Source organism: Tribolium castaneum, chromosome 4, assembly GCF_031307605.1.
Source record: "Tribolium castaneum strain GA2 chromosome 4, icTriCast1.1, whole genome shotgun sequence".
NCBI classification, from domain to species: domain Eukaryota; kingdom Metazoa; phylum Arthropoda; class Insecta; order Coleoptera; family Tenebrionidae; genus Tribolium; species Tribolium castaneum.
The window spans coordinates 9895058-9919701 of NC_087397.1; the positions used below are offsets into that span (position 1 = coordinate 9895058).

The following is a 24644-nucleotide window of genomic DNA, read 5'->3' on the forward strand; positions in this document are numbered from 1 at the left end:
TGTTGACTTTTGTAAAAAGGTATGTTAAACATTTACAAAAGTCAACAGACCTTAGGTTTCTCGTTGTAGCCTGATGATGATTTAATTAAAATTGAAACGTCGCCAAAAATTTAATGCTTATTTACATCCCAGCCGTAAACAACCAACAACAATTTCTTCCGTCAAATATTGTTAAATTAATAAATAAGGCCTAGTTTCTGGAAACACATTTACCTAACGGAGAGATAAATTTAAGCCTCAGTTAAAACATAGCAACGCCAATCAGATACGTATTACCTTAACAACTAACAGAGAGCTAAAATTTAACGGAAGTTTATTCGTATCGGAAATTAGGTCCAAATCGGTTTGCTAAATAATTAATAAACTGCAAATAGGTTTTTCTTTTATTTTTGCATTAGAATAACTTTCAAAAAATATTTTACAGGTAATAACGTAGTTATTTCGACAAACATATTTACATATAATGTCGGTTAATAAGAACAAATAACCTTTTTTATTAGTCATTACATTCAGGAATATAAAAAATCAATATTTTTAATAGGTACAGGTACTTAATTATTTATACAGTGTGTCCCAAAATTGGCGAATTCCGAGTTCAGAGCGTTATAGAGTCACTTCGGTAGTAAATGTTCCAGTAAAAAAAATTTGAATAACACTCATACGAAAACGCATAGAGTTGTTAGATGTCTAGGTAAAAAAAACTCCTTATTTACTTATTTGGTTTTCAATGAAATTTAAATAAAACAGCAGTTCTCGATTGTAAAAAATATTTTATTTCACGTGTGTTTATCAGTAATTACAATCTGATTTCTCTCCCAACTAAGAGTTTTTCCACGATTTTGACCCTCTGTTGTAACAATTCTTTCTTCTCCTCTTCGACATTATGCGATTCAAGATTTTTCAACAAAAAATGGTGCAGAAACAGTCTTAAACTCTCCCTGAACATTTTCAACTTGTCAGAAAATCCCACTTTCTCAAAAACTCCTTTACAAACATCCAAATCCTCATGTAATAAAATCCCTAACAGAATCTGTCTAACAAATCGCAAAGTGACTTTATCCAATTCACTGAACTGGACGACCTGCAACCAGAATATAATAACACATTGTTTTATAATTTGCCGGAACAAACCTTCAATGTCGATATCGGGAGACCTTTTTCTATGAACAGATGACTCAGAAGCTTGGCCAAGTGTGAGATTTGGGTCGCGGAATGGTCCTTAAGGGCCTTTAGTTTGTCCCAAATTGAATATTTTATCGTCATCTGCAACACTGGCAATTTTAAAATCGCAGGCAGGATTATTTTTTTTACCTGAAATCTCCGGTCATACTCGCAGAATTTTTGCGCCAAAGTCGCGTAATACGGATTGTACGCTTTTTCCTGCAAGCAACAGTGTAAAATCACGTGGATAATTTCGCGTTCTTGCTGATTTTTCAACGAAAGACGGAGGAGTTTTTCAAACGCGTCTAAATAATCCTCCGCTGACATAATAACACAGAAAATATTTTTGCGAGCGTCTGTATTCATTCTCTGTTTTGTTGCCAATTCTAATAGTTTTTGTGAAAATGAATTTGGAGTTTCCTTAACATTTTCTGGGGTTTTATCAGTGTTGCCAACCCATGCCGAACCCACAACCCACCATTTGCCCTTTTCCTCAGCTAAAACTTGCAATTACTCATACGAAATGTTTACTCCGATTTGAGCAACCTTTAAGTAAATCTTCCAGAGAAATGTTAAGTTGGGTGACATAATTGCCTTTTCGGATAAAACCTTTCATGATTTTTTTCAAATGTTCGGAGTAAGTTGTGTCATAATTTGGGATTTTTGAAACGTTGTTATTTTTTATTGCTAGTAGAATATCCAACATGAACTTTACTCTAGAACTGTTGAAAAACCAATTTAAGGAATTAATCAAATTATTAATAAAACCTACTTATCCTTTAGCTCATTGGAGGCATTAGACGCCCGTTTTTGGAGACTCAAAATTAGATTTTTAAGCGCAATTGGATTATCTTTTCGCAAATTAAAACCGACATTTCTTAAAACATGTAAAATGCACTCGACGTGTTTTTCCTCAAAATTTTCAGCCAAAGTATCAAGAATCTCGTAAATTAATTTGCAATCAAACAATTTGAAATTGTAGAGTTGTGCCAAAATTACAACAACATTGTCCAGTTTTTTATCTTCAACATTTGACTTTTTCAAATAATCGTCAAACATCTTTACGATTGTTTGCAAAAAATGAGCACCAACTTCCGTCCCAACATTCGCGTGTAAAATCGTGATTAGTAAAATGTGTTCCATTAAAAGTCTCTCTGGTGCTAGAATATTTGACACTAAAGCTTCAGTCACTAAATTAGTGATTGTATTATTCATGTCGTTTCTGCTATTGCTCATATACAGCTCTTCAATTTGTGTGGCAATACTGTGCATGTTACTCTCAGCCAATCGATTTATCAAACCCTTGAGTTGCCTTTTTAATCTCTCCAGTTTTTGGCTCCTCATTTTATCTTCTGGTCCATTTTCTAGCAACGTTCTTGCACCAGGTGGAACGTATTTTTGACTCGTTACAACAGAGCCATCTTTGGCCCTCAAACGGCCGTAAATATCTTCCCACGTTCCATCGTCATTTGTTTTTTCAGGGGATTCCTCGTCTGAGTTTTCCTCTTCTTCAAAACTTTCTGAATCTTCACTTTTATCGTCATTAATTTCATCAATTTTTCGCTTCTTCATATCTGGAATTTCTTCAGTTTCACTTTCACTAAAATTTTCCTCTTCTTCAATTTCATCTTCAGATGAGTTTAGATAATCGTCGGTTTGTTTCCGAATTTTAGAAGGTTTATCTTCTGTCATTAAAACCAAATCTTCCTCAAACTCATCATTTACTTCAGCTAATTGTTGTTCAGCAAGTGCCGTATTTTTCAAATTTTCTGGATCACAAACTTCCAACAAATCTATTTATTGTTAAGTTAAAACTAATAATTAACTATTAAACAAAAATCAGTCCTTAATAATAGTCACCCGGTATTTATATTTTTAACGTTTGCTTCATTTATTGTAAAAAAGAACATAACGTACGAAAAAAATAACAAATCGTAATGAAAAATGTTGAAGGATACAGTCCAAGCCGTCTCTGCTGAACGAAGCAGGCACCGATTTTGATTTTCTTTTGTTCAACTTCAACTGTTTTTCCAATCGTCGTATTGTGCGGTCTTCCTCTAAATTAGCTTCCACTAATTGTTTATTTCTTTGTTTGCTCATGTCTTTTTGTAATTTACTTTGTTGTTTTTTCTCCTTATCTCGGACATTTTCGGCCTCCATCTGCATTAGTTAAAGGGATCATTGTTCGTGACCAAGTGGGGAACCAAATTTATTTACCTTTGTTTTTACTTGATTTTTCTGTTTTCCTTGATTAGATTCTTTTGCTGGTTTTGTAGCTTCCTCACCGTATATTTCTGCAGCCATTTGTGGATTAATTCGCACAAATTGGCCCGGTTTTTTCCTATTTGTATAATACTCATGACGTCGACTTTTTTTACTTTTTCTTTGTTCTTTGCGGATTTCTTTCCTCGTTTTTGGTTTATTTGACGACCTTTTTACCTTCTTAGCTGACATAGTAAAAATTAAGCGGAAAATTGGTCACATTCGTGAAAAGTAAGAAAAATATACAAAACGTGCAAAAGCAAGGTTATGGAATCTTTGACAACTGTGACCTTAAAAAGGGTAGGTTCCACATTTACATGAGTTAAAAAAATCTGAAAAAATGTTCAAACCTTGTGAAATTGAACTATATTGTTTATTATAAGCGGAAATAATGGAAAATAAATTTTTTGTGGTTAAAGAGATTAAAAATTCCTCTAATTACGTAATCCCCTAGTGCTATTTTATTTGTGTTGTTGGCAGTTTTGCTAATCGAACACCACGTTCTTTTCTGGTAACGTAACACATCGGCTGTCTTTCTTGCACTTGTGCGTTCTAACGTATTAAACAGTGACGATTATGTGTTTGTGTGTCCCAAAATAGAAAAAAATTCCTGTCATCTGTTTTTATAATTAAACGTCAAATTGAGCCAAACAAATAAGTGATTTCAGTTCGATTTCAAATGAGAATTGTTTTCATTTCTTCTTAAAAATGAATTAACCTTTTGGATGAACGTACAAAGCCGTCGTTTTCCTACCATTTCGAACGCGTAACGTAAATTTTGCGGGATCAATACTTGGGCTAGTTGGTAAGTTGTGAAATCTCGATATTGGGGTCAATTATTTCGAATTTTCTTCTTAAAAGCAATGGGAAACGAAGATACTGGGGAGTGTTCGCAACAGGGCGATAATTGCGAGTTTGGTAGGCCGTTAAAGAAAGCCAAATACGTGTGGCAAGTGAAGGGGAAATACCACCTTAAAGCTAGTTACCAGAACAAATCGGAGCCTTCTGTGGATGAAGATGAGGAGAAACGTCCTTGTGAATGCGCTCAGCATAAGGCATCAGAAGAGAGAAAATGTATTGATAATTTCCTTGCCAAATCTGAGTCGTTCTTTGACAGTGATGAGGAAGAAGAAGTCTCAAAAAACATTGACAAATCCATATCAAATGAAATACCTATTACTTTAGTATCACCGTATCCCAAAAACCAGGACTATTTTTTGCGAAAATGGCAAGCGAGACAAATCGCGCGTGGTTACATTGAAAACACGATAAACAGCGTTTTGGAGACTTGGGGCTCTGCCCCCTTCGATGCTGAAGATTTTGTCGAAAATTGCGATGAAGATGGACATATTGAAGATGAAGGAATTTTAGTGGCAATTCAAGCACATGGGCTACAATCCAACTTGCCAAAAAAAGAGAACTCTTTGTCTGAACTCGCAGAAAATGCTTTAGAAAAGATTGACACAGTCAGGAGTCAAATTCTGAGACAGGAGTTAGGTCTGGAACCACCTCCAGAGTGCAATCCGACAAAAGATTGTGAATCTGAAGACTTGAGTGTTGAATACAATGTGGTGGATATCTTGAATTCTGCAATTCTAGTTGCCATTGAAAAAAAGGGGCTGTCGTCTAACAATGATTAAACTCGAGCAAAGACTGTTTTTTTCTATTATAAATTTTGTATGTATTTGTAAGAATTATTTTGTGTTATTACTAGAATTTTTATTTCCTCATTTTATCATCACATGAATAAAAGTACCTTGAAAGTTGTTTGTCTTTTATTTGTGTTTCACGTAATTTAAACAGGAGTGGTGTTCAAACTAGGGAATCCTAATTTTTCAAAATTTTTAATCTATTTTTATTGCCATATGTATTGTTGATTACATTTTGAGGAGTAGGCTTCGTAAAATTGGTTAAAACATGGTGTAAATAAAAAATTATCAAGAGACACTAACATTGTGGGTTTCCCCGGAATCATACCACTGTATCTTATAGAGGAATCCCCTTTACCGACATTGCGGTTTTTAAAAGGATTCTTAAACAAACTTGGTAGTTGTTGTCATTTCTTAAGTCGCACTTTTTGCATTGGTCAAGAAATCCTCATCTGATTCTCGGTGGATTTTTTACGGTTTTTGCTCATTTTAAGATTATTTGGAGAAGTTTGTCTTGACAGTTTTGCTAAAAAATTTCATTATGTATCATTATTATTATTTAAAAGGTAAAAAACCTTTGATTCAATTAATGTTTTTAAAAATCAAACGAAGTATCCAAGTGGGAAGTGCAATTAGTATTTTTAGTTGCATCTTAGGACATGTCAGAAGTAACCCATTATTGACTCACCCTGTATAAACAACTTTTGAAAAAAATTAGAAAAAAATCTAAAGAAGAGGAGAAGAGCTAAGGAAATAATCTAGAAAAATTCCAACCGAAACTAGAGAAGAATTTTGAAAAAATGCAAAAATACATCTGAATGAGAATTCGGAGAATAGAGGAATCTTTATCTATTTATTTTATTTACATTGTCTTTTATTATTAATATTGGTTTGACTTTTTTAATTTTTTTTTATTATTTTTAAACGTGTAGAATAGTGACTTTTATTTACAATAAGTCCGTTTAAGATTATGCAAATAGCACAGTTAGCAGCACTGTACTTGATTTTTAGAGCCAATCACCACAAAAATAAAAATACTTTAAAATACTTTGTCTTTTATTCAAATTTAAATAAAAAATTATACAAGAGAAGTTGATGGCATAGGTTTCACCCGAAGCGTGCTCTTGCCTTCTCGTTTCTTCTTGCACGAAACTGTTTTACCCACTTTGCGGTCCCTTTAAAAATTTTTTATTAAAAGTGCGAAATTATGACTTAAAACCTACTTCACGTGGACGTAAATACAAAACACTGTTACAGCAATTGACGCAAATATGACCATCCCAAAGACAAATAATCCTGCAGCGATTTGAACTTTAATCACTTCCTCCACTTGTTCCTCTAGTTGGTCTAAAAATCATTGTAAAATTTCTGTTTGTCTTTTTATTCAAACTCACTTATGTTGTCTGTGACAGTCACAGTCATATTCATTATTTCCGAAGCGTTGAACATTTGAACACAACCCACATTTTCGCCCATCCAAGAATGAAATCTGGAATAAAATTAATTGCAAATTCTTGTCTCTCGTTTTGCAATATTTACATTACACAAATGTAAAGCAATATAAACAGTGATGTTTTCTTTTTATCACTTAATATTTGACTTCGGGCCAAGTTTTGTTTAGTTTTTACGTGATGAGTTTAGTGTTAATTAGAAAATGTAATGTTTGCGAAAGAGAACAAAACTAGTAGAGTTGGTCTTTTGTTCTCATAAAGCACAGGTACGTAAAATTTTTATTCTTGTCTTTGTATACGAGCAGAATTCGACCTTGCTTTCAAATCCAGTGATATACTAATTGCTCTGTTTTATGTTATTCGAGCCTTAAAATAACTCTGGCTTTTTTAAATTGTAATTACCTAAATTACCTATCACAAAGACATCGCAAAATCTCTTCTTCAGCAGGAAGACATTCGTATCGATGATCCGAGCATTCTTCTGTAAAATTACAAGGTTCTCCGTAGGAAAGCCCTATTAATCGGTTTCTTCACTAATATTTTTCTAATAACTGTTTTTACTTACTTTGACTGAAGGAGCCAAAAATTTTAATTAAAACAATCACCACTCCGAGTAAATTTTCACATGCCATGTTTTCAATGTTTGTGCGAAGAGATTTAGCGCGACTTATACACGAGAAGGATAATATTAAACTGTATGTGACTATAGAGCTTGATCTATAATTAAAAACATCTACTTTACACATTTACAAATGAAAAATACCTGCAATTTTTTCAAATTGAAGCTGTTTTTATAAAAAATGTTGGTCTGTGAAGAAGAATGCGACAAATGCATATTTCAAGTTAAAAATAGCCAACCTGTGAAAAAACCGTCCCAGATTTAACTTATCAGATCTGACAGTTTTGCCAGAAAAAATAGCAAAAATATTACTGATGCCCATTTTTTACTCCAAAAATAACACTCTTGGGTCAATAAAGCGGAAATAAAACCCAGTGAACAACAATTTAATGCGACCCGAATTATTTGCCAGACATCATATGACTCGAAACAATTATTTTTAACATAATTTTTTACAAGTTTGATCAAGCCATAAACAACATAAACACCACATAACAAAGCTTGCCAAGTAATATCTCACCTGCCGAGTGATTTTTATTAATATTAAAATTGCATATGAAAAATAATAACGACACTCGAAGTTGCCAACTCTAATAGATTATAAAATTTTCTGGATATTTATGAATGCGCTTGCCGAAGATTTACAATCGTTAAATTAATCCCACTTTAATGCTTTTGGAGTAAACCAAGTCGTAAAAGATCGCAGAGTTGGATTTATGGCAGCAACAAAAAATCGTGATCGTGAGACACGTTTTAAATAAAAATTAAAAATCGCAAAGTAAGCGTTTGTTTCATTTCATTCTTTTTATAAATAGAACGACTCGGTGCGGTTCTGCTCGATTTGAAATGACTTTAACACCTACTAAAACATACATTGGGGCTTTTATTATTGTCTGTTTTATGTAGTTTCTAGCACTAAAATAGGTTTCTCCAGGTTAGTTGAATTGAATCGAGGAAAAACGGGGAAATCAATAAATTATTATTAATAACTTTGCTTACCCACAATTTTTAAGGCGTTTTCTTAAAACTTAAATAAATTTGTTTTGTTAAAAATGAATAGTTGACACCCTTTTTGTTTTTCACAAATTCCTAATTGATTTGTTGTATCCAAAATGAGTTTTTAACATCCTACAGTCGTATTTAACCTTCCCAATTTAAAATAAGATGTTTTTTAAATTTTTTTATTAGTATTTAGTTTAAAATCATTATATCAAATTTTTCAATTTCATAGCTATTTTAGCTTAATGAACTTAAAAAAATGTGTATTTTGGTCAAAAAAATCAAATTATTTCAAAAACTATGCAGAATTGACCATTTTATTAGCATCTAAGAAATCCCGTTTTGTGAAAAAGACAGGCCCTTAAACCGGTTCACTGGTGTCTCATTTGTCCCAGTAATGAGTAATTGACCAATAAAAATATAAAAATCATCTCCTACTTGTTTGTCACTGGATATCGGACAAATATTGCACTCCCAACTGTAAAACAGACCAATCATAAGATGATCAAAACTGAGCAAAAAATTGTTGTTCATTTTGTAAATGTCGACCAAACCATCTGGAATTTTGCTGTTTTCTAAGATGATTTTAAGGTTTCTATTACACTTAAGTTGAAAAATCGTTTACACTGAAGATTTTATTATTGTATGTTTTATGTAGTTTCAAGTTTGTAGTTTAAAATTAAAATAAATTTGTTTTGTTAAAAATGGAAATATATGACACCCTTTTCATTTTTCCTAAATTTCCAAATTGAATTGTTGTTTCCTAAATGAGTTTTAAACATCCTACAGTCGTGTTTAACCTTCCTAATTTAAAAAAGATATTTGTTTCAGTTTTTTATTAGTATTTAGTTTAAAATCATTACTTCAAATTTTTCAGTTTCATAGTTATTTTACCTTAATAAATTTTTAAAGAAATGTGTATTGTCGTAAAAAAATCAAATTAATTCAAAAACTAAACACAATCGACCATTTTATTTGCACCTAAGGCGAAATCCTATTCTGGAAGAAGGACCGGCTCTTAGACCGGTTCACTGGTGTTTCATTTGTTCCAGGAATGAGTAATTGATCAATAAAAATATAAAGATTACCTCCTACTTGTTTATCTAGTGCACAAAAAACTGCAAGACGATTGAAGCGTTTGTCATTGGATATGGGAGGGATATTGCACTCCCAACTGTAAAACAGACCAATAATAGAGCGTTCAAAACTGAACAAAAAATTTTTCTTTGATTAGTTTGTAAATGTCGGCTAAACCATCTGGAATACCGCTGTTTTAAAACTTTCAAGTTTTCTATTACACTTGGGTTCAAAAATCGTGGATAAAATTTGTTTTTTATAATGAATTAGTTCGTGTTCATATTCAAACATTTCGAAAATTTTTCTGAAAAAAACTCTATTATTTCGCATAATTCTTTCACAAAACATGAAAACGTACCAAATTTGGTCAAAAATTTTTATATGTTTGTAGTTATTAACTTTGGCATTTTTTGAGTTATGTTTTAATTGAGACAATTTAATGATCTTTGAGAAGCAAAAACAAAAAATTGGGTGTTTTATTTAACTTTTTCGAGTTATTCAACTTTTGACAAACTACTTTTTTATTATGTTCTCAATCTTCCAGTCTTTCAATCTCATAGTGTCTTAGTGTTTCAATTACACATCTTTAAATTTATTCTCAGTATTTCAGCTTTTTGGTTTCTTAATTTCTTATATTTCACATTTATTTTCTAAATTTTTCAATTTTTTTCGAGATTTTTTTATTCGAATGTCAAGTTTCAATTTATTAGTGTTTCTCTTATTCTCAAGATTTACAAACCTTTACAAATATAAAGCATTATTTTAGTCAAGCCACTTTGAAAAGTGACTTTTTCACTCTGAAATATTAGTACCTAAATAGCATAACAAAATTAGAAACAGTAGACCTGTCTCTTGTTGACGCAATTAAACTCGTGACTAAAGTGCAATTTTTTTTAAATCTACTCTAAGAGTTGTGGAAAAATTAGTTAGTAACAAACTATACAAAAAAATCTGAAAATAAAAATCTTAATTGAATGAAAAAAATATTGATAATGTAGAAGTGCCTGATTTTAAACGGATTAATTTTACAACAGCACAACAATAGCAAATTTAGAACAATATTTAAGTTCAACAGTTAATTAACTTCTTTATAGCTTTTTTGTGTAATGGATTTAAAGTTTTAATGTTTTTATTTTCCTGATTTTTATAACAACATAATACCTGATTTCTGTTTTTGTCAACCTTTTTCCACACCAAAAAAATGGTTTTAAATTTCCTAAAAATCCGGTCTCTATTAATAACAAACGTTTATGAAATACATGTTTTATGATTTAATGGGTGATTAAGTTTAGCGCTGAAAGCTCCACTTGCTCTAAATAGTTGCTATTTTTTTGGCAAAGTTACGCTCCGGTCACTCTTAATCGCTTCTCAAATATTTTAATGACTTGCAGGATACACAGTCTACCTACAATAAGTTAAACAGTTGTAAATTAGAGTATACTTATCTTGACAAGGCTCACAAAATAGGCAAATAATTCTCTTCAGTGTTAACCCAGTGCGTTACAATAATGCACAATTATTAATAAATTGTGAAATCCGGTGAAGGTTGAAAAAGTCCATTGCGAAAAAATCGCTCCAAGTTTTACGGAAACGCCTGAATAAGCATATATTTTCCCCACCTGACGTATAAATTCGTCGATAAGGAAGGCAATTAAGGTTAATATTAATTACTTCCAGATAATGTTTGTAACTGTTCGTTCAAATAAACATGACAAAAAAGTAAGTCGCGCTGTGACAATTTTGAAAAATTTATGTTCTTTTTTAAGAATGGACGAGGCAGTGCGGTGCCAAATCAAAATCGATAGACCCATCTACGAACATGACCAGCTCAGGAAAGACTTTGATTACAACAAAAGCGACAAAAAGAAATGTAAGTTGAAAACCAAATTCCATTCTATCACCACATACATATTATCAATTATAAAGGTTTGAGCCTCGATTTTGACACAAATTTCAAACGAATCGTCCTCAAAACAATCCCTGCGATCGAATGGCTGAGTCATTACAAATGGCGAAAAAATTTGTTGGCCGATTTTATCTCAGGATTCACTGTTGCCATAATGCACATTCCGCAAGGAATGGCCTACGCTCTTTTGGGCAACGTCCCCCCAGTTGTGGGCATCTACATGGCCTTTTTCCCAGTCTTGATCTACTTTTTTTTGGGGACTTCCCGGCACAATTCCATGGGTAAACCCCCCAATAATTTTCCCGACCAAATGTCGCTAAATCCGCTTCAGGAACCTTCGCTGTTGTTTGTTTGATGACCGGAAAAGCCGTGCTGGAACACAGCGATCCCTCGTATTTCATGAAAAGTTCAATTAATACAACGAGCGAAAATCCGGTCATTGAGTCGGTCCATGACCGCTATTCTCCCATGGAAGTGGCTACAGCAGTCACATTCACTGTAGCCTTGTTTCAGGTGAGTGAAATTCAGCGAGCAATGGAAATATTTCAAGAATTTTCAGCTTGTAATGTACGTACTGAGACTAGGAATTGTTAGTAATTTGCTTTCGGAGACTTTGGTTAGTGGATTTACGACTGGGGCCGCCTTTCAAGTCATTGCCTCACAAATCAAGGATTTGTTAGGATTGAAAATACCGAAACAAAAGGGACTTTTCGTTTTCATAAATGTAAATACGCAAGACACAACCCTAGTTGCACACTTATATAACCTTCTAACCTTTATCGCGCGGTTATATTACGGTTATACAGGTTATACATAAAAATATGGATACAGTTAAATATTTTCAGAACGGTCTTTCAGAGCACGTTGAAGTTTAGGAAACAGTGTCTAAATTCTGAAATCTTTTTCAATTTTCTATTATCATTTATTTTGAAAATACGAGGCTAACTTGATTCTTTTAAATGGCACGAACGGTCAAATTTAATTATTTTTAAAAATATACACACGGCATATCGTTAGAGAGCTTATAAAAATACTATCGATACGTGTAAAGAAATACATGGTGTTCCATTAAAAAAAATGAGTTATTCAACTTTTTGCATTTTGGCAAACCCTGTACATTACCTGCGTGTTTCAAGTAAATGTCTATTATTGCTAAAACTACGGGATATTTTCAGTTTTTTTGTTGCAAATTTATTGGAAAGTATTCACAGGCGACTTCACAGAGATTTTTTAAAATTTTTTTTTGAAAAAAACTCTATTATTTTGCATGATTCTCTCACAAAACATAAAAATGTACCACATTTGTTCAAAAATCTTTATATCCTTGTAGTTATTAACTTTGGCATTTTTTGAGTTACAGTTTTAATTGAGACAATTTAATGATCTTTGAGAAGCAAAAACCAAAAATCGGGTGTTTTATTTAACTTTTTCAAGTTATTCAACTTTTAACAAACTACTTTTTTATTATGTTCTCAATCTTCCAGTCTTTCAATCTCATAGTGTCTTAGTGTTTCAATCACACATCTTTAAATTTATTTTCAGTATTTCAGCTTTTTGGTTTACAGGTCAAGTTTTATTTTTCCTTGCTTACTATGGTTTTTGTTTATCTGTTGTCAGAAATGCATAGTCACCTCTAACTTTTTTTTTCAAATGTAATGGTATGTCAAGTTACACCTCATATGAAAGCTTTTTTTGCAAGCAATACAACGTACTATTTGTTTTTTAAATATTTTCAAAGTCTACGTGATAAAAAAATAAAAATCAATTTATAAGTTGAACGTTATTTAATGCAACAATTGTTCAAAATGGGCACCGTTCCTTTCCAGGGCAATAATATAACGATAGTAGCATGAATTTCTAACATTTTGCAACATTTCTTGTGTATTTTGCCTAATTTCAACTTGTAAAAATTGGTTTTTATTTTTTTATCGCGTAGGCTTTGACAATATTCTGAAAACAAAGTGTGCGTTGTATTCCTTACAAAGTGATCTTTTACATGAGGTGACACTTAAATTTGAAAAAAAAAACTGGACATTTTTGAAAACGAATAAACAAAAACTGCATGCACCAATTGATGTGCAAAAAAAATCAAAAATCGACTTGTTTCAGGATTTTTTACAAAAATTACTTATGAATTTTATTCCAGTTAAAAATTCCACACTGTATAAATAATTTCGAAACGAAAACAGTTTATATAAAGTTACATTATTTTTTTACTGGGTCACCCTGTATAAACGTTAATACAACCGCAATGTAACTCAGCCAAATTGTGCTACTAGGGGATTATAATTTTTTACCAACACTTTCAGACTCTAAAATGCGTCTTTGACGAGATCTCTGAAACAAACACGGCGGCTGTTGTCATTTCTTTAGTCACTATCTTTATCCTCATTGCAAACAACGAAGTGATTAAGCCACTTTTGGCCAAAAAATCCTCATTTCCAATTCCAATCGAGTTAATCGCAATCGTATTAGGGACTTTAGTGTCGCGATATTGCAGCCTTGAGGAAATCTACTCGATTAAAGTAGTCGGAGAAATCCCCAGTGGGTATGTTAGTAACAAACATAAAATCCCCAATTTTTGACACGACTTTGTAGCCTTCCGGCCCCAAATATGCCCCCAATGTCGCTACTGACTTCAGTACTACTTGACGGGTTTACGATAGCAATAGTTTCGTACAGTATCACCCTTTCAATGGCCCTAATTTTCGCCCAAAAACTCAACTACGAAGTGGACGCCAATCAGGAACTTTTAGCGCAAGGGGTTGGCAACATTTTCGGTTCGTTTTTCTCGTGTATGCCCTTCACGGCGTCGCTTTCGCGCTCAACAATTCAACAAGTAGTTGGGGGAAAAACACAAATAGCGTCACTCGTTTCGTGTTTTCTCCTACTTATAGTCCTACTCTGGATTGGGCCATTTTTTGAGCCGTTACCAAAGGTTTGGGGAACAATTTTTAGAAATGATCGATTGGTTTTTAGAGTGTTTTAGCCAGTGTTATAGTTGTGGCCCTCAAAGGAATGGTTTGGCAAATCAAACAGTTGTTCAGATTTTGGAAAATGAGTAAAATGGACGCTATTGTCTGGTTGGCCACTTTTCTGACTGTGGTTTTTGTCAGTATTGAGATCGGGCTTTTGACCGGTGTTGTCATGTCTCTAGCTACGATTTTTGTGCTTAGTTTGAAGCCCTACACTTGCTTGCTTGGCTCAGTTCCGGGCACTGATCTCTATATTAATATAAATCGGTACAAAGGGGTGAGTTATGGCTACGGAGAACTATAACTTAGGAGGCGAAACGAGATACAAAATCGCTGGATTTTCTGAACCCAAAAAAATTGTACAGCGGGGAAAAATGAGGGCGCTAATAGAAAAACTGACGGCTAAAATTTTTATAAGAAACATGAAAAAAATATTTAAAATTTAAAATTTTTGCATTGTGTTTATATCTCACTTTTGAGGATTAAATGCTCTATCTGTCTGTATTATTTTGTTTGCTGTGTTAACCGTTATACAAATACAACAATTTTTTAAATTCATTTTTCTGAAGACTAACGGTAATGGAACAACTGGCGATATTAATGGGAATTGCGTCGTTTCATATCCTAACCTTTAGATATCCGTAGTTTTGTCTAAAAAAAATCAAAACTGAATTTTTTTCAGGCGGTTGAAATTCCGGGGATTAAAATATTTCAGTACTGTGGGGGGATTAATTTTGCAACTAGGAACATTTTCAGGAGCGAAGTCTTGCGTCTCGTTGATATAAACCCGCAAAAAGAGCTCGAATATCGCAAAAAACTGACAAAATACGGAGACGAAGTAACCGAATAAATTGTTCGCCGGTTACAAATGATTTAATTGTGTTTTTAGATCGACGTTAAAGAACCTGAAAGTCCGAATGAGAAAATCGCAAAACTGCAACGAAAAATCAATCGCGAGTTAAAGTGTTTGATTTTAGATTTCTCGTCTTTGAGTCATTTGGATCCTTCGGGGGCTTCAATGCTTCAGATTGTTACTGAAAGTTTCCAGAAGATTGATATTCCTGTTTACATTGCAGCCTGTCCTGGTACAAGTGTATCAGTGTTGAGCAATTTTTTTAATTTTTTTTTCAGAACCTATTTACGAAATGATTAACAAGTGTGGTCTCATCAATCATAAGAGTTCAATTCGGACGTTTCCCACAGTTCACGATGCTGTGGAGTGTGCTACTGAGATATTTACTCTAAGCGCTTCCCCTATTTCTACAATTAGCCGAATATAAATCAAACTAAAAATAAATAAATAATGAAAAAGCCAAATTTTGTTTATATTTTCTTATGGACTTCTTTCTTGTTGGTGTTGTAACAGACAATTTACTCACAAAACACCAAACAATTTTGTAATCACTTTTTTTTATAAACGTCGTGGATTCTTTTACCATGATCTTATTTTTAATTTGTTTCTTGATTACAAACTTACAAGCAGTTGTGTACAAGGTGTTGCAAAATACATTTAGCGATTTAATCCAATTTACCTCAATACCACGTTGTACCATTTAAAATTTAATGGACCCTAAAGGTAAAAAAATATTTTTATTTTTATTCAATAATTTCTTATGGAGCAGTAATATTCTCTAAAAGTTTTTTATCAGACTTGGATTTGGAGTAAAACATTATTTTAGTGGACGTGTCAAAATTTCGGACGTTTATTTAATTATTTTTTTTAATTATTTTTATCTTTTATTTAATTGTTAATGTTGCAATTATTAATTTTTACAAAACGACAGTAGATTTTAATTACATTAATGTTGGGTAGAAATTGAACGATTTTTAGAAATTCTCAACAAAAAAATATTTTTTTAAATTAATAACAAATTAATTATTATTATACTTTACCTGTGACTTTAGTTAATAGAGGTAATTTCCTAGATTACAGTATTGTTAACAAACTAACAGAAAAAAACTATTACCAAATTTAAATGAATTAAAAACAATATTAATAATCGGCGAACCTTCGAAATTTTGATATTTCTACTTAGCTTATACAGGGTGAGTCTACTAAAAGTTTATTTTAACGTAGAATCCAGCGTTTACTATGGTACTGTAACTTTTTCTTTATGCCTGTAATTTTTTTCAGATTTTTTGATCTAATTAATCCTTTTAATTAAAATAAATTAATTAATGAACTAACTAATAAGTAGCTGCAAAAAATTGTTATTTCTTGTGTCATCTAAGAACAAGTGATGCTTACATGCTTTGTGCAAAAAATCCGTAAAAAAATGTTCTGAAAATTAATTAATTAAGTAAAATTGAAAAATTCCATAATAAAAGTAATTTGGGTGCTACCAAAAATTTTATTAAGAATTTTTTCAACAAAAAATCATTTAAACATCGTTGTTGTAGAATAACACTTGAAATAATAAAATAATTATTATGTGTTATTATTTATAATTAATTATATTACTTTTTAAGCCAAAAAACAAAGCCGAGACGTAAAAAATACCAAATTATTGTTTAAAATAATATACACTTAAATGTCAAAAAAGGCAAATTATTTTTTTATAAATTAATTTGCTTCTTCATGGCACTGGCAACTTAAAAAACAACTTTATTGTCTTAAATGGTAGTATTGAAAACGTTTATTACAGAAGTGAAAACCATTTCTTTATATCAACATCGATCGATTATTTTATTAAGAAGTTATTACGGAAAACGAAATTTTTTTAAACTTCGACGCTCTATATAAAGTTTATAGAGGTAGGTTGGCTTAAACGCAAATTTATTTTAATTTCTGGTTCCCTTTTGTCCCCAACTTTTTGTAACACTCTGTATATCATTAAAAAAACAAATATTTTCAGGCAGGTTTTTTGTCAGATGTGTCAGATTTTGGCACCTGACATCAAATCCCAGAAATGGACGATTCAAACTTACTTTGCATAAGGTACCCTCTCTCACCACTTAATTTTTCCTAATTTTGGTTCCAGATTTGCTTTTGGGGTCCCCCTTGAAGACATATTCCCCCCAAACGGCATTCACCCCAGACTAAAAAACCTGTTCAACGAAACAAAAATTGCCCTAAATAACAATCCTTTCCCTCTATCGCGCATTATCAAGTCAGTTGCATTAATTATCTTTGCCTCGAATGCAAAATTCAAATTATTATAGAATTCGAGAAAAACCGCTCAACACCGGATTGAATTTGAAAGAAACGCTACTTTCCGGTCAACTGCGCTACAAGAAGGACATTCAACCGTTGACATTTCTTTGGCTAATTCGTCACTTCTTGGGCGTTTTGCCCCTGCCTTTGTTTACGAAATATTCAAATGGGCGGAAATACAACTGGGATTTTTTGGCCAGTCAGTGCCAAAAACACAGGACGTGTTATCAGCTAGATTTAGAAATTTCCTGGTTTGTGATGTCATGACACTTTTAAAAAATTAAGCTCGAATTTTAGGGCAATTCATCGACTCCCCAAAGCCCACGTTGTGTTAATTTACACATTGATTAATTTTTTTCGAAACATTTCGCTCAAACGATACAGTGATAAGCTTGATAAAACAAGTGTTACAGCTCTTGTTGTTTACTTTAGCTCGTCTCTATTTGTTCGGCCTTACAGACCCGGATTCGTTATCAAAGTTGGTCCTAATTTAGTTTGACAATATCTACTTGTTTATTTTAGGCCGACAGGATTTACTTTCATTTGTTGTTTTATTTAATCGTGAATTGGCAAAGAATTAAAAGGGAGAAGTGTGAACTTTTGGCTACATTAGACAGCAAATTACCATCAATTTTTGAAAGTGACGAATCTGATGTTTTGGAAATTGCATTTGCTGATTTTTGTTGCCAAACTCGTGAAGTTTCAAGTGTGGACCGAGTAATTCAAGTACCAGAAGAAGAAAATAATGATGAAGAAGAAAAAAGCACGATTTATAGCACGAAAGAATCACAGAAATCGGAACAGCCAGTCGAAGAAGTGAACGAAAATTGTGACTACGAAGAAATTTCGTATAAAAACAGTGATGCGAAAATTTGTAACAAAAAAACTCACCTGACTCCGAAAATCCTGCTCAGGGAAAAGTTATTCAAAGCTAACAGATCCCTGGTTAGCGTGATCGGGAAGCTAAAATCGAAACAAGACTTAATTATCAAATCAAAAAGTGGCTCGAAATTAAACTATAAATACAATTTATTAAAAGATCCCAACGTTACAAAAGTCCGTTCTCTCCACGTGAACAACTGCGTGAAAGAGTCACCTAACATTAAATATAAAAAACTGTTAACTCTGTGATAGAATAAATTTTAGTTCGTCCTGTCTTTCAATTTGATCAGATATCCTTGTTGCGGCCTGATTGAAATATCAGCGATTAGTTTAACATCTTCGGCTTTGAATCGGCACTCGATCTCGTAATTGAGCACAATGGTCGCGAGCAGGATTTTCATATAAGTGTAGGAATAATGCTGGGCTATGCATCTGCGAGGTCCTGCACTAAAGGGGATAAAAGCGCAAGGGTGTCGTTTACTCATCGCCTCCGGGGCGAAATGTTCCGGGTAAAATTCATCCGGTTTTTCCCAATGCTCCGGGCTGCGGTGTGCGTGGTAAATCGATAAAATCACAGTCACACCTTCCGGAATCACCATTTTATCTGCGAATAATTCGGTGGAATTTAGCGAACGCTGAAATTGTTTTTTACCGAATTGGAAGTCTTCAGTGGTGTCCCGGAAAATAAACGGGCCAACAGGGAACAACCTCATGCTTTCCTTGAGGCACATTTCGAGATATTTGAGTTGCGAAACGTCGGTTAGGTCGAGGCTGGTTTTTTTGCCCATCACTTCTCTTAACTCTTGGACGACAAGGTCCTGGAAAAAATTCCTAAAAAATTGTTAGGGCAAAGTGAAAATTACTTGGATGTGGGGGTAAGCGCCCAGCATCATGCAAGTGAAGGCAACGGCCGAACTTTGGGTGTCTTGGCTCTGAAAATTGAAGTGATTAAGGCGTAATTAAAATTTTGGACCCAACTGTTGCCATAAAAGTCATTAAGTGGTCGGTGCAGTCCTGCATGGTCAAACAATCGGGGTTTTCCATCACCATTTCAGCGATCGATTCCAACATTGATGGAACTCTTATCTCGGCATCGGCCAGTTTCCGTTCCGCTTTGATTTTTTCGATTATTTTTGGCACATTTGTTTCCGTAATCTGTAATTGAAGTGGCTATGTAGCATTTTTTTGAAAATTGCTAAAGGGGCTATGTACAGGCTAGTGTCCGAATAGGGAATTTCCGAAAGAAACTGAGGTTTAGAGAAAAACGAGGATACATTCCTAAGTTTGTTTTTTGAGAATATATTTTTTGTTAAAACCGCATTTCTCTATCGTCTTTTGTTTTCAACTTACAAATAAAAGTTGACTTTTTAGCGAAATCTTAAAAAATTCATATCTCTCTTAAATTATAATTAATAAAACATACCTACACATCTGAAATAAAGGCATTATAAGACACGTTTTTATAGTCTTTTACATTTTTTTAAGTATTTTTTTAGATGCAATGACATACAGTTGTATTTTTTTAATAGAAACATAGACGGCTATGACATTTTTGAAAGTTCATTTTTATACATCTATTTTTAAATAATAAAAAACACAATTTTTGCTTTTTTATAGTAGGACATGGAAAAAAAAATTATATCTTCAATTGAAACTGAAAAATATAGTATTACCCAACAAGTATTTATAATTTCATGGTGTTTTAAACACTAATTACCTTAAAAACACGATAATAAATTATCAGATCAACTTTTTTCGATTAATAAAACATATTTGTTTCTAGATTTAAAATGGCAAGCTTGCATTTTGCTTTTGTATTCTCTAATTATTAATTAAACATGAAATGTTGGAAAAAGGAAAATCTCATTAATTGTATGAGTGCCTGTCAATAAAATTTGATTTTACAAAAAATTAAACACCCAAATCAAATATCATCTATGGTAAAAAATATTAATTGTATCAATGTTACCTCGCTATTTACTCTTTTTTTTTAATGTTTTTTTTGTTGTGTATTCTTTTGTTTTTAGATCAGAAATCTATTTACATTATTGTGATTTGTCCAAAGGGACGGCATTCACAATTTAAATTAAGCTTCACATTACGTTTAAATCTCAAGTGACTTGTCATGAACAACCATTTATGAACACTGTGTATATTTGTTTAAATGAAAATAACATTAACATTGCTTATTTTTACAATTTCACATTTTTTACTGTAATTCCCGTTTTTAAAAACTTCTAGATTATTCACACATTTCATGTGAAATTATTTTTCCATGGCCAACTACTATCGAATATTTTAAATATATTTTTTATAAACAATATATAAAAATATTATTTGTATTTATATATTTTTACCCTTTTGAGAATGTCATAGGCAACTATATAATTCCAGTTTGAAAAAATAACTTATTATACAGTTAAACAACTGCTTAAAAAAATAAAAGTGCTTTTATAATATCTTTGGTTTAAATGTGTATATTTCATAATAAAGAAGATAAAGTTTTTTTAAGAACTAGTTAAAATGTCAACTTTTGTTTATAGTACCCAGTCTCGGCACATCTACAAATTTTGATTTTTTGATAATTTTTTTATTTTTCTAACTTCAAAAAAGTGCTAGAGACCGTTGGTAAGTTAAAAATTAATTAGTTATTTGTCATTATGTTAGGGAAAGATTACATAGTGTGAAACAGATAAACACTGAAAAATAATGAAACCTGAAGAAGTTAAAAAAATAAGTTTGGAGATTCAGATTTTTTAAAATATGACTTTCGGAATTTTTTCCAGATTTTCCCCTAATCTACACATGCTTCTAACTCGCAACAATGTACCAGAGAATAAAAAATATAAATAAATTACCCTTTTTATATTTTTTATTTATTTCACTAAAACTTAATTCTGAATGAAATTGAGAAAACTTCTGGCTATTTTCTTGTTTAAATATACAATGAGGATTTTATTTTACTGACACTATTATTTGCATTATTTTGTATTTAGTTTTAAAAAGTCCCCGTCAGTGCACTACAAACACTTTTTTAGTAACCCTAATATTCAGCAAAATAAAAGCTTCACTGTATATTTAATTTTGTTCTAAGTTAAAACGCGCTAGCTAACATAATTGCAAATCTGGACCAATTTTTCCAATTATAACTAATGCAAAACTTAGTCTTACACTTTACCTCGTTTATGACAGTCGTGGCCAAGCTTTGCAACTTCGTTTGCTCCCGATAGTAGGAACTAAGTTTGAAAAATATATCCAAATGTAGCCAAAAACTTTTGACTCGAGTGAACACAATTTCGTAAAACTTTCTCACATAGTTCGGGATTTCATTGTAATCGATCGAGTGCGTATCTTGATCTTCCAGCAATAAATCTGAAAATTAATTATTTCTAAAATAGGTAAATCCCCCAAGTAAATTCGAACCCATCGTAGCTTCGAACGCCGTAAATTGCAAGAACGTTGAAATGTTGAATTCAGGTCCATTGGCATTTTTCCTCAAGTCTTCGACAAATTTTTTCGAGTGTTTTTGGAACAGGTGGCAATAGCCCTCAATCATCCTTTGCGAAAATAGGGGTTGGAGCAACTTGCGGTGATGTTTCTGTCTGGGGCCCGATGACGTAAAGAGCCCTTTTCCGAGAAAGGGTTCAAGAAATCGGTAAAGAAACGACTTGGTTGTGATTTTGGACGATTGCAAAATGAGCTATAACAGTTTTTTTTAATATTATAATTTGGAAAATTGCGATAAGTACCTGAAGTTGGTTGGGGTCCTTTACAAAAAGGACCAATTTCGGGCCCACCCAGAGGCGGACTGGGGACGGGTAGGGGGCCGTGGCGGCCATAAAATTGTTGAAAATTTCTGCAAAATAATTGTTTTCCTTTCACATTATTATTGAACTTGGCAGTGAGAGATTATTGCAACACTCAACAAGTAAAGGTTTGAGTCATTATAATTTGAGAGTAATTGGATTTATTTATACAAATTTATACCAACACGTGCATAAAACAATTCAAGTGTTAAAAATTGGTAATTTAGTAAATTATCAAAAATCGGGTTATATAACTAAGTAAAAGGAGCTCATTGTGTTTGTTTTAATAAGAAAGGCGTAATGAGATAAGTTTTGTTTAGTGCCAGTGGGCCAACACCCTTTCTAAAATTTTAATACATTATTATTGTGGTTTAAAGATTGTTAATTAATGGTAATTAACTAAATGCCCCAAATTAACTAAAAATGTATTTACAGCGACTTTTGTCGCCGAAAATGCAATAAAATTGCGTTTATAAATTCAATATTACCACGAATACCTAGTTTTTTTTGGTTGCTTACCAAAAATAATTATCATAAATAACATACATTAAAATTAAACAATTACAATTTTTTTATTTGATTTCAAAGTGATAATAATTTCTAAAATAGTAAAGTATATGTACATACAGAGTAGGAAATCATATTAACCACCATAACTTTCCAACATTAAACTAATTTTCTAAACCCTTTAACTTTTGAAAAAAATAGTACTTGGTAAATGAAAAGTGTTAATTTTTAGTTTTCGCTTTTAAGTTTCGCAAAATTACTTTCTTTATTTTTTCTCGATAAAAGCTATGATTTGATAACAACAATTATACATACAGGATGATTCAGGACATTCTACTGAGCTAAAAGTTCCAGGTCAAAAATATTCAACATATTTATTAAAATATTTTCCAAATTAGTAAAACAAGTCAGTTTATCAGCATGCGAGTTCGGTGACTATAGATTCGTCTTCACAAAAAAAAACATTTATAATAACACACAATAAATAATAATAAATACCATTATTCTACTATTATTATTATTCCAGTGTTTTTTTAGTTAATAAACATCATCCATTAAAATTTAATATTTACGAATTTTTACGAGTGTTCGACCTTAAACGATACTAATTTTTGGAATAGATAAAGTTATGTACAGAGTAGAAAATAAAATTTTACCATCATAACTTCTCAACTTTAAACGAATTTTCTAAACCCTTCAAATAAAAAAAAATAGTTGATAAATGGAAAGTGTTGATCTTTGGTCTCTTGTGCTTTTGAGTTTTCCAAAATTACTTCCTTTTTTTCTCAATAAAGGCTGTAATTGTAACTACAACCATACATACAGGGTGATTCAAGACATCTATCAACTGAGCTAATAAAAGTTTCCATGAAAAAAATTAACATATTTACTAATAAATTTATTAAATCCGGAAACATTGGAAACAATTATTAAAAGAGCAAGAATTACTACTAATGTTAAGAAAAATTTCATAATTAAACTGCTTGAAAAAACCTCTTTTATCGGTATCATCATCCGAGCAATAAGACATAATAAATAATATAATAACATTATAATTTATTCCATTATTTAAATAAATGAAAAATCACATTTTTAATTTATAAAAAAGAAAATTTAATAATCTATACAAATAATACAGTTAAATTCAAACTAAAAAATAAAATAGACAATTGATAAGAACAAAATCGCAAATAATACTAAAATTACGATCTCGTAATTAAGGGAAACACTCTTCATTAACTTATATGCGGACAGTAAAAAAGAAGCAACATATTTTCAAAAATTCACTGTTTTTTTCTCCGAAGTCAAAAGAGCTTACCCACTTTTATATAAACTGTAATTGTTGTATAAACATCATCTTTAGTGGCATCTTCTATAAATAATTTTTAATTACAATACTGGCTGAATTATTTTGATGCACCTATTGATAATTGACGATCATTGTATTTTTCAAAAAAATACAAAGTATTTTGGATACTATTCTACAACGGGAATTTTACCAAAATAACAAAATTTAATTTTAATTCAACTTTTTTTTTAAATTCGCAAACAATAAATCGTTACAAATTAGGTAAAATTTCCTTGTTTGTAGGACACCCTATTAGAAAACTGCAACATTTTTAATTAAGATAGATAAATTAGGATCGTATCCATCTCTTCATCTTCTCTTCATCTCTTCAAAAAACAGATTTTCGACATTTGAACTTTAACGCAGATAAACTCAGAAATGCTTGCTTCCAAATTGTTACACCCTGTATAATTTGTACACTAATATATTTTAAGGCTTTTTAAAACCCTTAGTGAATGGGCGACGTATTAACAATCAATAACTACTTAATCAAAATTTTTATAAAATAGGTTTTTATTTTTCAAAACTGAATTATACTACTTTTCCAATTAATTTTTGCTTTTTAAATTAAATTGGCCTACCTTCATTTTTGCACCAAAATAGTGGCCCATTTCCCACCACAGGATAGGCCTTAGGTCCCTGAAGCTTCGCTGCAAAAAGGTACAACTTCCGCCTATCCCAATGATACTTCACCAGACAACAAATAATCAAAATCACAAGAAGGAGAAACAACATTGCTCGATTTGTTACACAACGAGGAGCTTAAAGGCACTGCCTCATACTTTCGAACGCCACTTTAAATACCTAGGTATTGTTTACTTTCTAAGCTTTTTTCGCGCGTTTGAGAC

General features: G+C 31.9%; 6 protein-coding genes across 9 annotated transcripts; 3 read left to right on the forward strand and 3 right to left on the reverse strand.

The window, feature by feature from the left end:
• Positions 1–750: 750 nt before the first annotated feature.
• On the reverse strand, positions 751–3724 carry LOC659901 (uncharacterized protein). Its single transcript, XM_966167.5, has 7 exons — positions 3379–3724; positions 3120–3321; positions 1934–2954; positions 1708–1883; positions 1312–1658; positions 1132–1263; positions 751–1081 (listed from the first exon to the last, which is right to left on the reverse strand). The coding sequence occupies exons 1-7, from the start codon at positions 3613–3615 to the stop codon at positions 797–799; spliced, it is 2400 nt and encodes a 799-aa protein (XP_971260.2). The 5' UTR covers positions 3616–3724; the 3' UTR covers positions 751–796.
• Positions 3725–3950: 226 nt separating this feature from the next.
• On the forward strand, positions 3951–5189 carry LOC103315050 (hypothetical protein). Its single transcript, XM_008202751.3, has 2 exons — positions 3951–4228; positions 4285–5189. Exon 2 carries the CDS (start codon positions 4287–4289, stop codon positions 5061–5063), a length of 777 nt encoding a protein of 258 aa, XP_008200973.1. The 5' UTR covers positions 3951–4228; positions 4285–4286; the 3' UTR covers positions 5064–5189.
• A 921-nt stretch (positions 5190–6110) lies between these two features.
• LOC103315056 (uncharacterized) lies at positions 6111–7279 on the reverse strand. 2 transcript variants are annotated; one of them, XM_015983724.2, is made up of 5 exons: positions 7089–7279; positions 6935–7004; positions 6467–6561; positions 6296–6419; positions 6111–6247 (listed from the first exon to the last, which is right to left on the reverse strand). In XM_015983724.2, the coding sequence occupies exons 1-5, from the start codon at positions 7267–7269 to the stop codon at positions 6151–6153; spliced, it is 567 nt and encodes a 188-aa protein (XP_015839210.2). In that variant the 5' UTR covers positions 7270–7279; the 3' UTR covers positions 6111–6150. The 2 variants fall into 2 exon arrangements, with proteins under 2 accessions (XP_015839210.2, XP_015839206.1); XM_015983720.2 differs by having other exon boundaries at positions 6935–7037; positions 7089–7266.
• LOC659697 (prestin) lies at positions 6639–15416 on the forward strand. Of its 3 annotated transcripts, XM_965976.4 has the most exons (12): positions 10713–10842; positions 10896–10937; positions 10985–11088; positions 11145–11405; positions 11456–11637; positions 11684–11848; positions 13434–13672; positions 13723–14062; positions 14104–14376; positions 14782–14937; positions 14989–15184; positions 15231–15416. In XM_965976.4, exons 2-12 carry the CDS (start codon positions 10927–10929, stop codon positions 15377–15379), a joined length of 2076 nt encoding a protein of 691 aa, XP_971069.1. In that variant the 5' UTR covers positions 10713–10842; positions 10896–10926; the 3' UTR covers positions 15380–15416. The 3 variants fall into 3 exon arrangements, with proteins under 3 accessions (XP_008200972.1, XP_971069.1, XP_008200971.1); XM_008202750.3 differs by lacking the exons at positions 10713–10842; positions 10896–10937 and adding an exon at positions 6639–6789; XM_008202749.3 differs by lacking the exon at positions 10896–10937 and having other exon boundaries at positions 10729–10874.
• Positions 15417–16915: 1499 nt separating this feature from the next.
• On the forward strand, positions 16916–18416 carry LOC103315055 (uncharacterized). Its single transcript, XM_008202767.3, has 5 exons — positions 16916–17037; positions 17081–17209; positions 17262–17504; positions 17551–17731; positions 17776–18416. Exons 1-5 carry the CDS (start codon positions 17009–17011, stop codon positions 18382–18384), a joined length of 1191 nt encoding a protein of 396 aa, XP_008200989.1. The 5' UTR covers positions 16916–17008; the 3' UTR covers positions 18385–18416.
• LOC659561 (cytochrome P450 4g15) lies at positions 18265–24588 on the reverse strand. The gene is made up of 8 exons (XM_015982896.2): positions 24378–24588; positions 21885–21991; positions 21559–21835; positions 21314–21507; positions 19114–19290; positions 18999–19067; positions 18788–18953; positions 18265–18739 (listed from the first exon to the last, which is right to left on the reverse strand). The coding sequence occupies exons 1-8, from the start codon at positions 24529–24531 to the stop codon at positions 18396–18398; spliced, it is 1488 nt and encodes a 495-aa protein (XP_015838382.1). The 5' UTR covers positions 24532–24588; the 3' UTR covers positions 18265–18395.
• Between the last annotated feature and the right edge of the window lie 56 nt (positions 24589–24644).

What these genes read in the sequence shown, in the direction of transcription:
- LOC659901 (XM_966167.5), bottom strand. Translation starts at nt 3,615, where the DNA reads ATGTCAGCTAAGAAGGTAAAAAGGTCGTCAAATAAACCAAAAACGAGG. An exon ending in CAGCAGAGACGGCTTGGACT is followed by an intron (nt 2,955 to 3,119) that starts GTATCCTTCAAC and finishes AACAATAAATAG; the next exon opens with ATTTGTTGGAAGTTTGTGAT. An exon ending in AGTATGACCGGAGATTTCAG is followed by an intron (nt 1,264 to 1,311) that starts GTAAAAAAAATA and finishes CCAGTGTTGCAG; the next exon opens with ATGACGATAAAATATTCAAT.
- LOC103315050 (XM_008202751.3), top strand. Translation starts at nt 4,287, where the DNA reads ATGGGAAACGAAGATACTGGGGAGTGTTCGCAACAGGGCGATAATTGC.
- LOC103315055 (XM_008202767.3), top strand. Translation starts at nt 17,009, where the DNA reads ATGGACGATTCAAACTTACTTTGCATAAG. An exon ending in TCAAACTTACTTTGCATAAG is followed by an intron (nt 17,038 to 17,080) that starts GTACCCTCTCTC and finishes TTTTGGTTCCAG; the next exon opens with ATTTGCTTTTGGGGTCCCCC. An exon ending in CCTCTATCGCGCATTATCAA is followed by an intron (nt 17,210 to 17,261) that starts GTCAGTTGCATT and finishes AAATTATTATAG; the next exon opens with AATTCGAGAAAAACCGCTCA.
- LOC659697 (XM_965976.4), top strand. An exon ending in TCACTGTAGCCTTGTTTCAG is followed by an intron (nt 11,638 to 11,683) that starts GTGAGTGAAATT and finishes AAGAATTTTCAG; the next exon opens with CTTGTAATGTACGTACTGAG. An exon ending in GTCGGAGAAATCCCCAGTGG is followed by an intron (nt 13,673 to 13,722) that starts GTATGTTAGTAA and finishes ACGACTTTGTAG; the next exon opens with CCTTCCGGCCCCAAATATGC.
- LOC103315056 (XM_015983724.2), bottom strand. Translation starts at nt 7,269, where the DNA reads ATGTGTAAAGTAGATGTTTTTAATTATAGATCAAGCTCTATAGTCACA. An exon ending in TTTTGGCTCCTTCAGTCAAA is followed by an intron (nt 7,005 to 7,088) that starts GTAAGTAAAAAC and finishes GTAATTTTACAG; the next exon opens with AAGAATGCTCGGATCATCGA. An exon ending in TGTATTTACGTCCACGTGAA is followed by an intron (nt 6,248 to 6,295) that starts GTAGGTTTTAAG and finishes AAATTTTTAAAG; the next exon opens with GGACCGCAAAGTGGGTAAAA.
- LOC659561 (XM_015982896.2), bottom strand. Translation starts at nt 24,531, where the DNA reads ATGTTGTTTCTCCTTCTTGTGATTTTGATTATTTGTTGTCTGGTGAAG. An exon ending in ATTTTGGTGCAAAAATGAAG is followed by an intron (nt 21,992 to 24,377) that starts GTAGGCCAATTT and finishes ATTATTTTGCAG; the next exon opens with AAATTTTCAACAATTTTATG. An exon ending in CCACGACTGTCATAAACGAG is followed by an intron (nt 19,291 to 21,313) that starts GTAAAGTGTAAG and finishes CTTCAATTACAG; the next exon opens with ATTACGGAAACAAATGTGCC.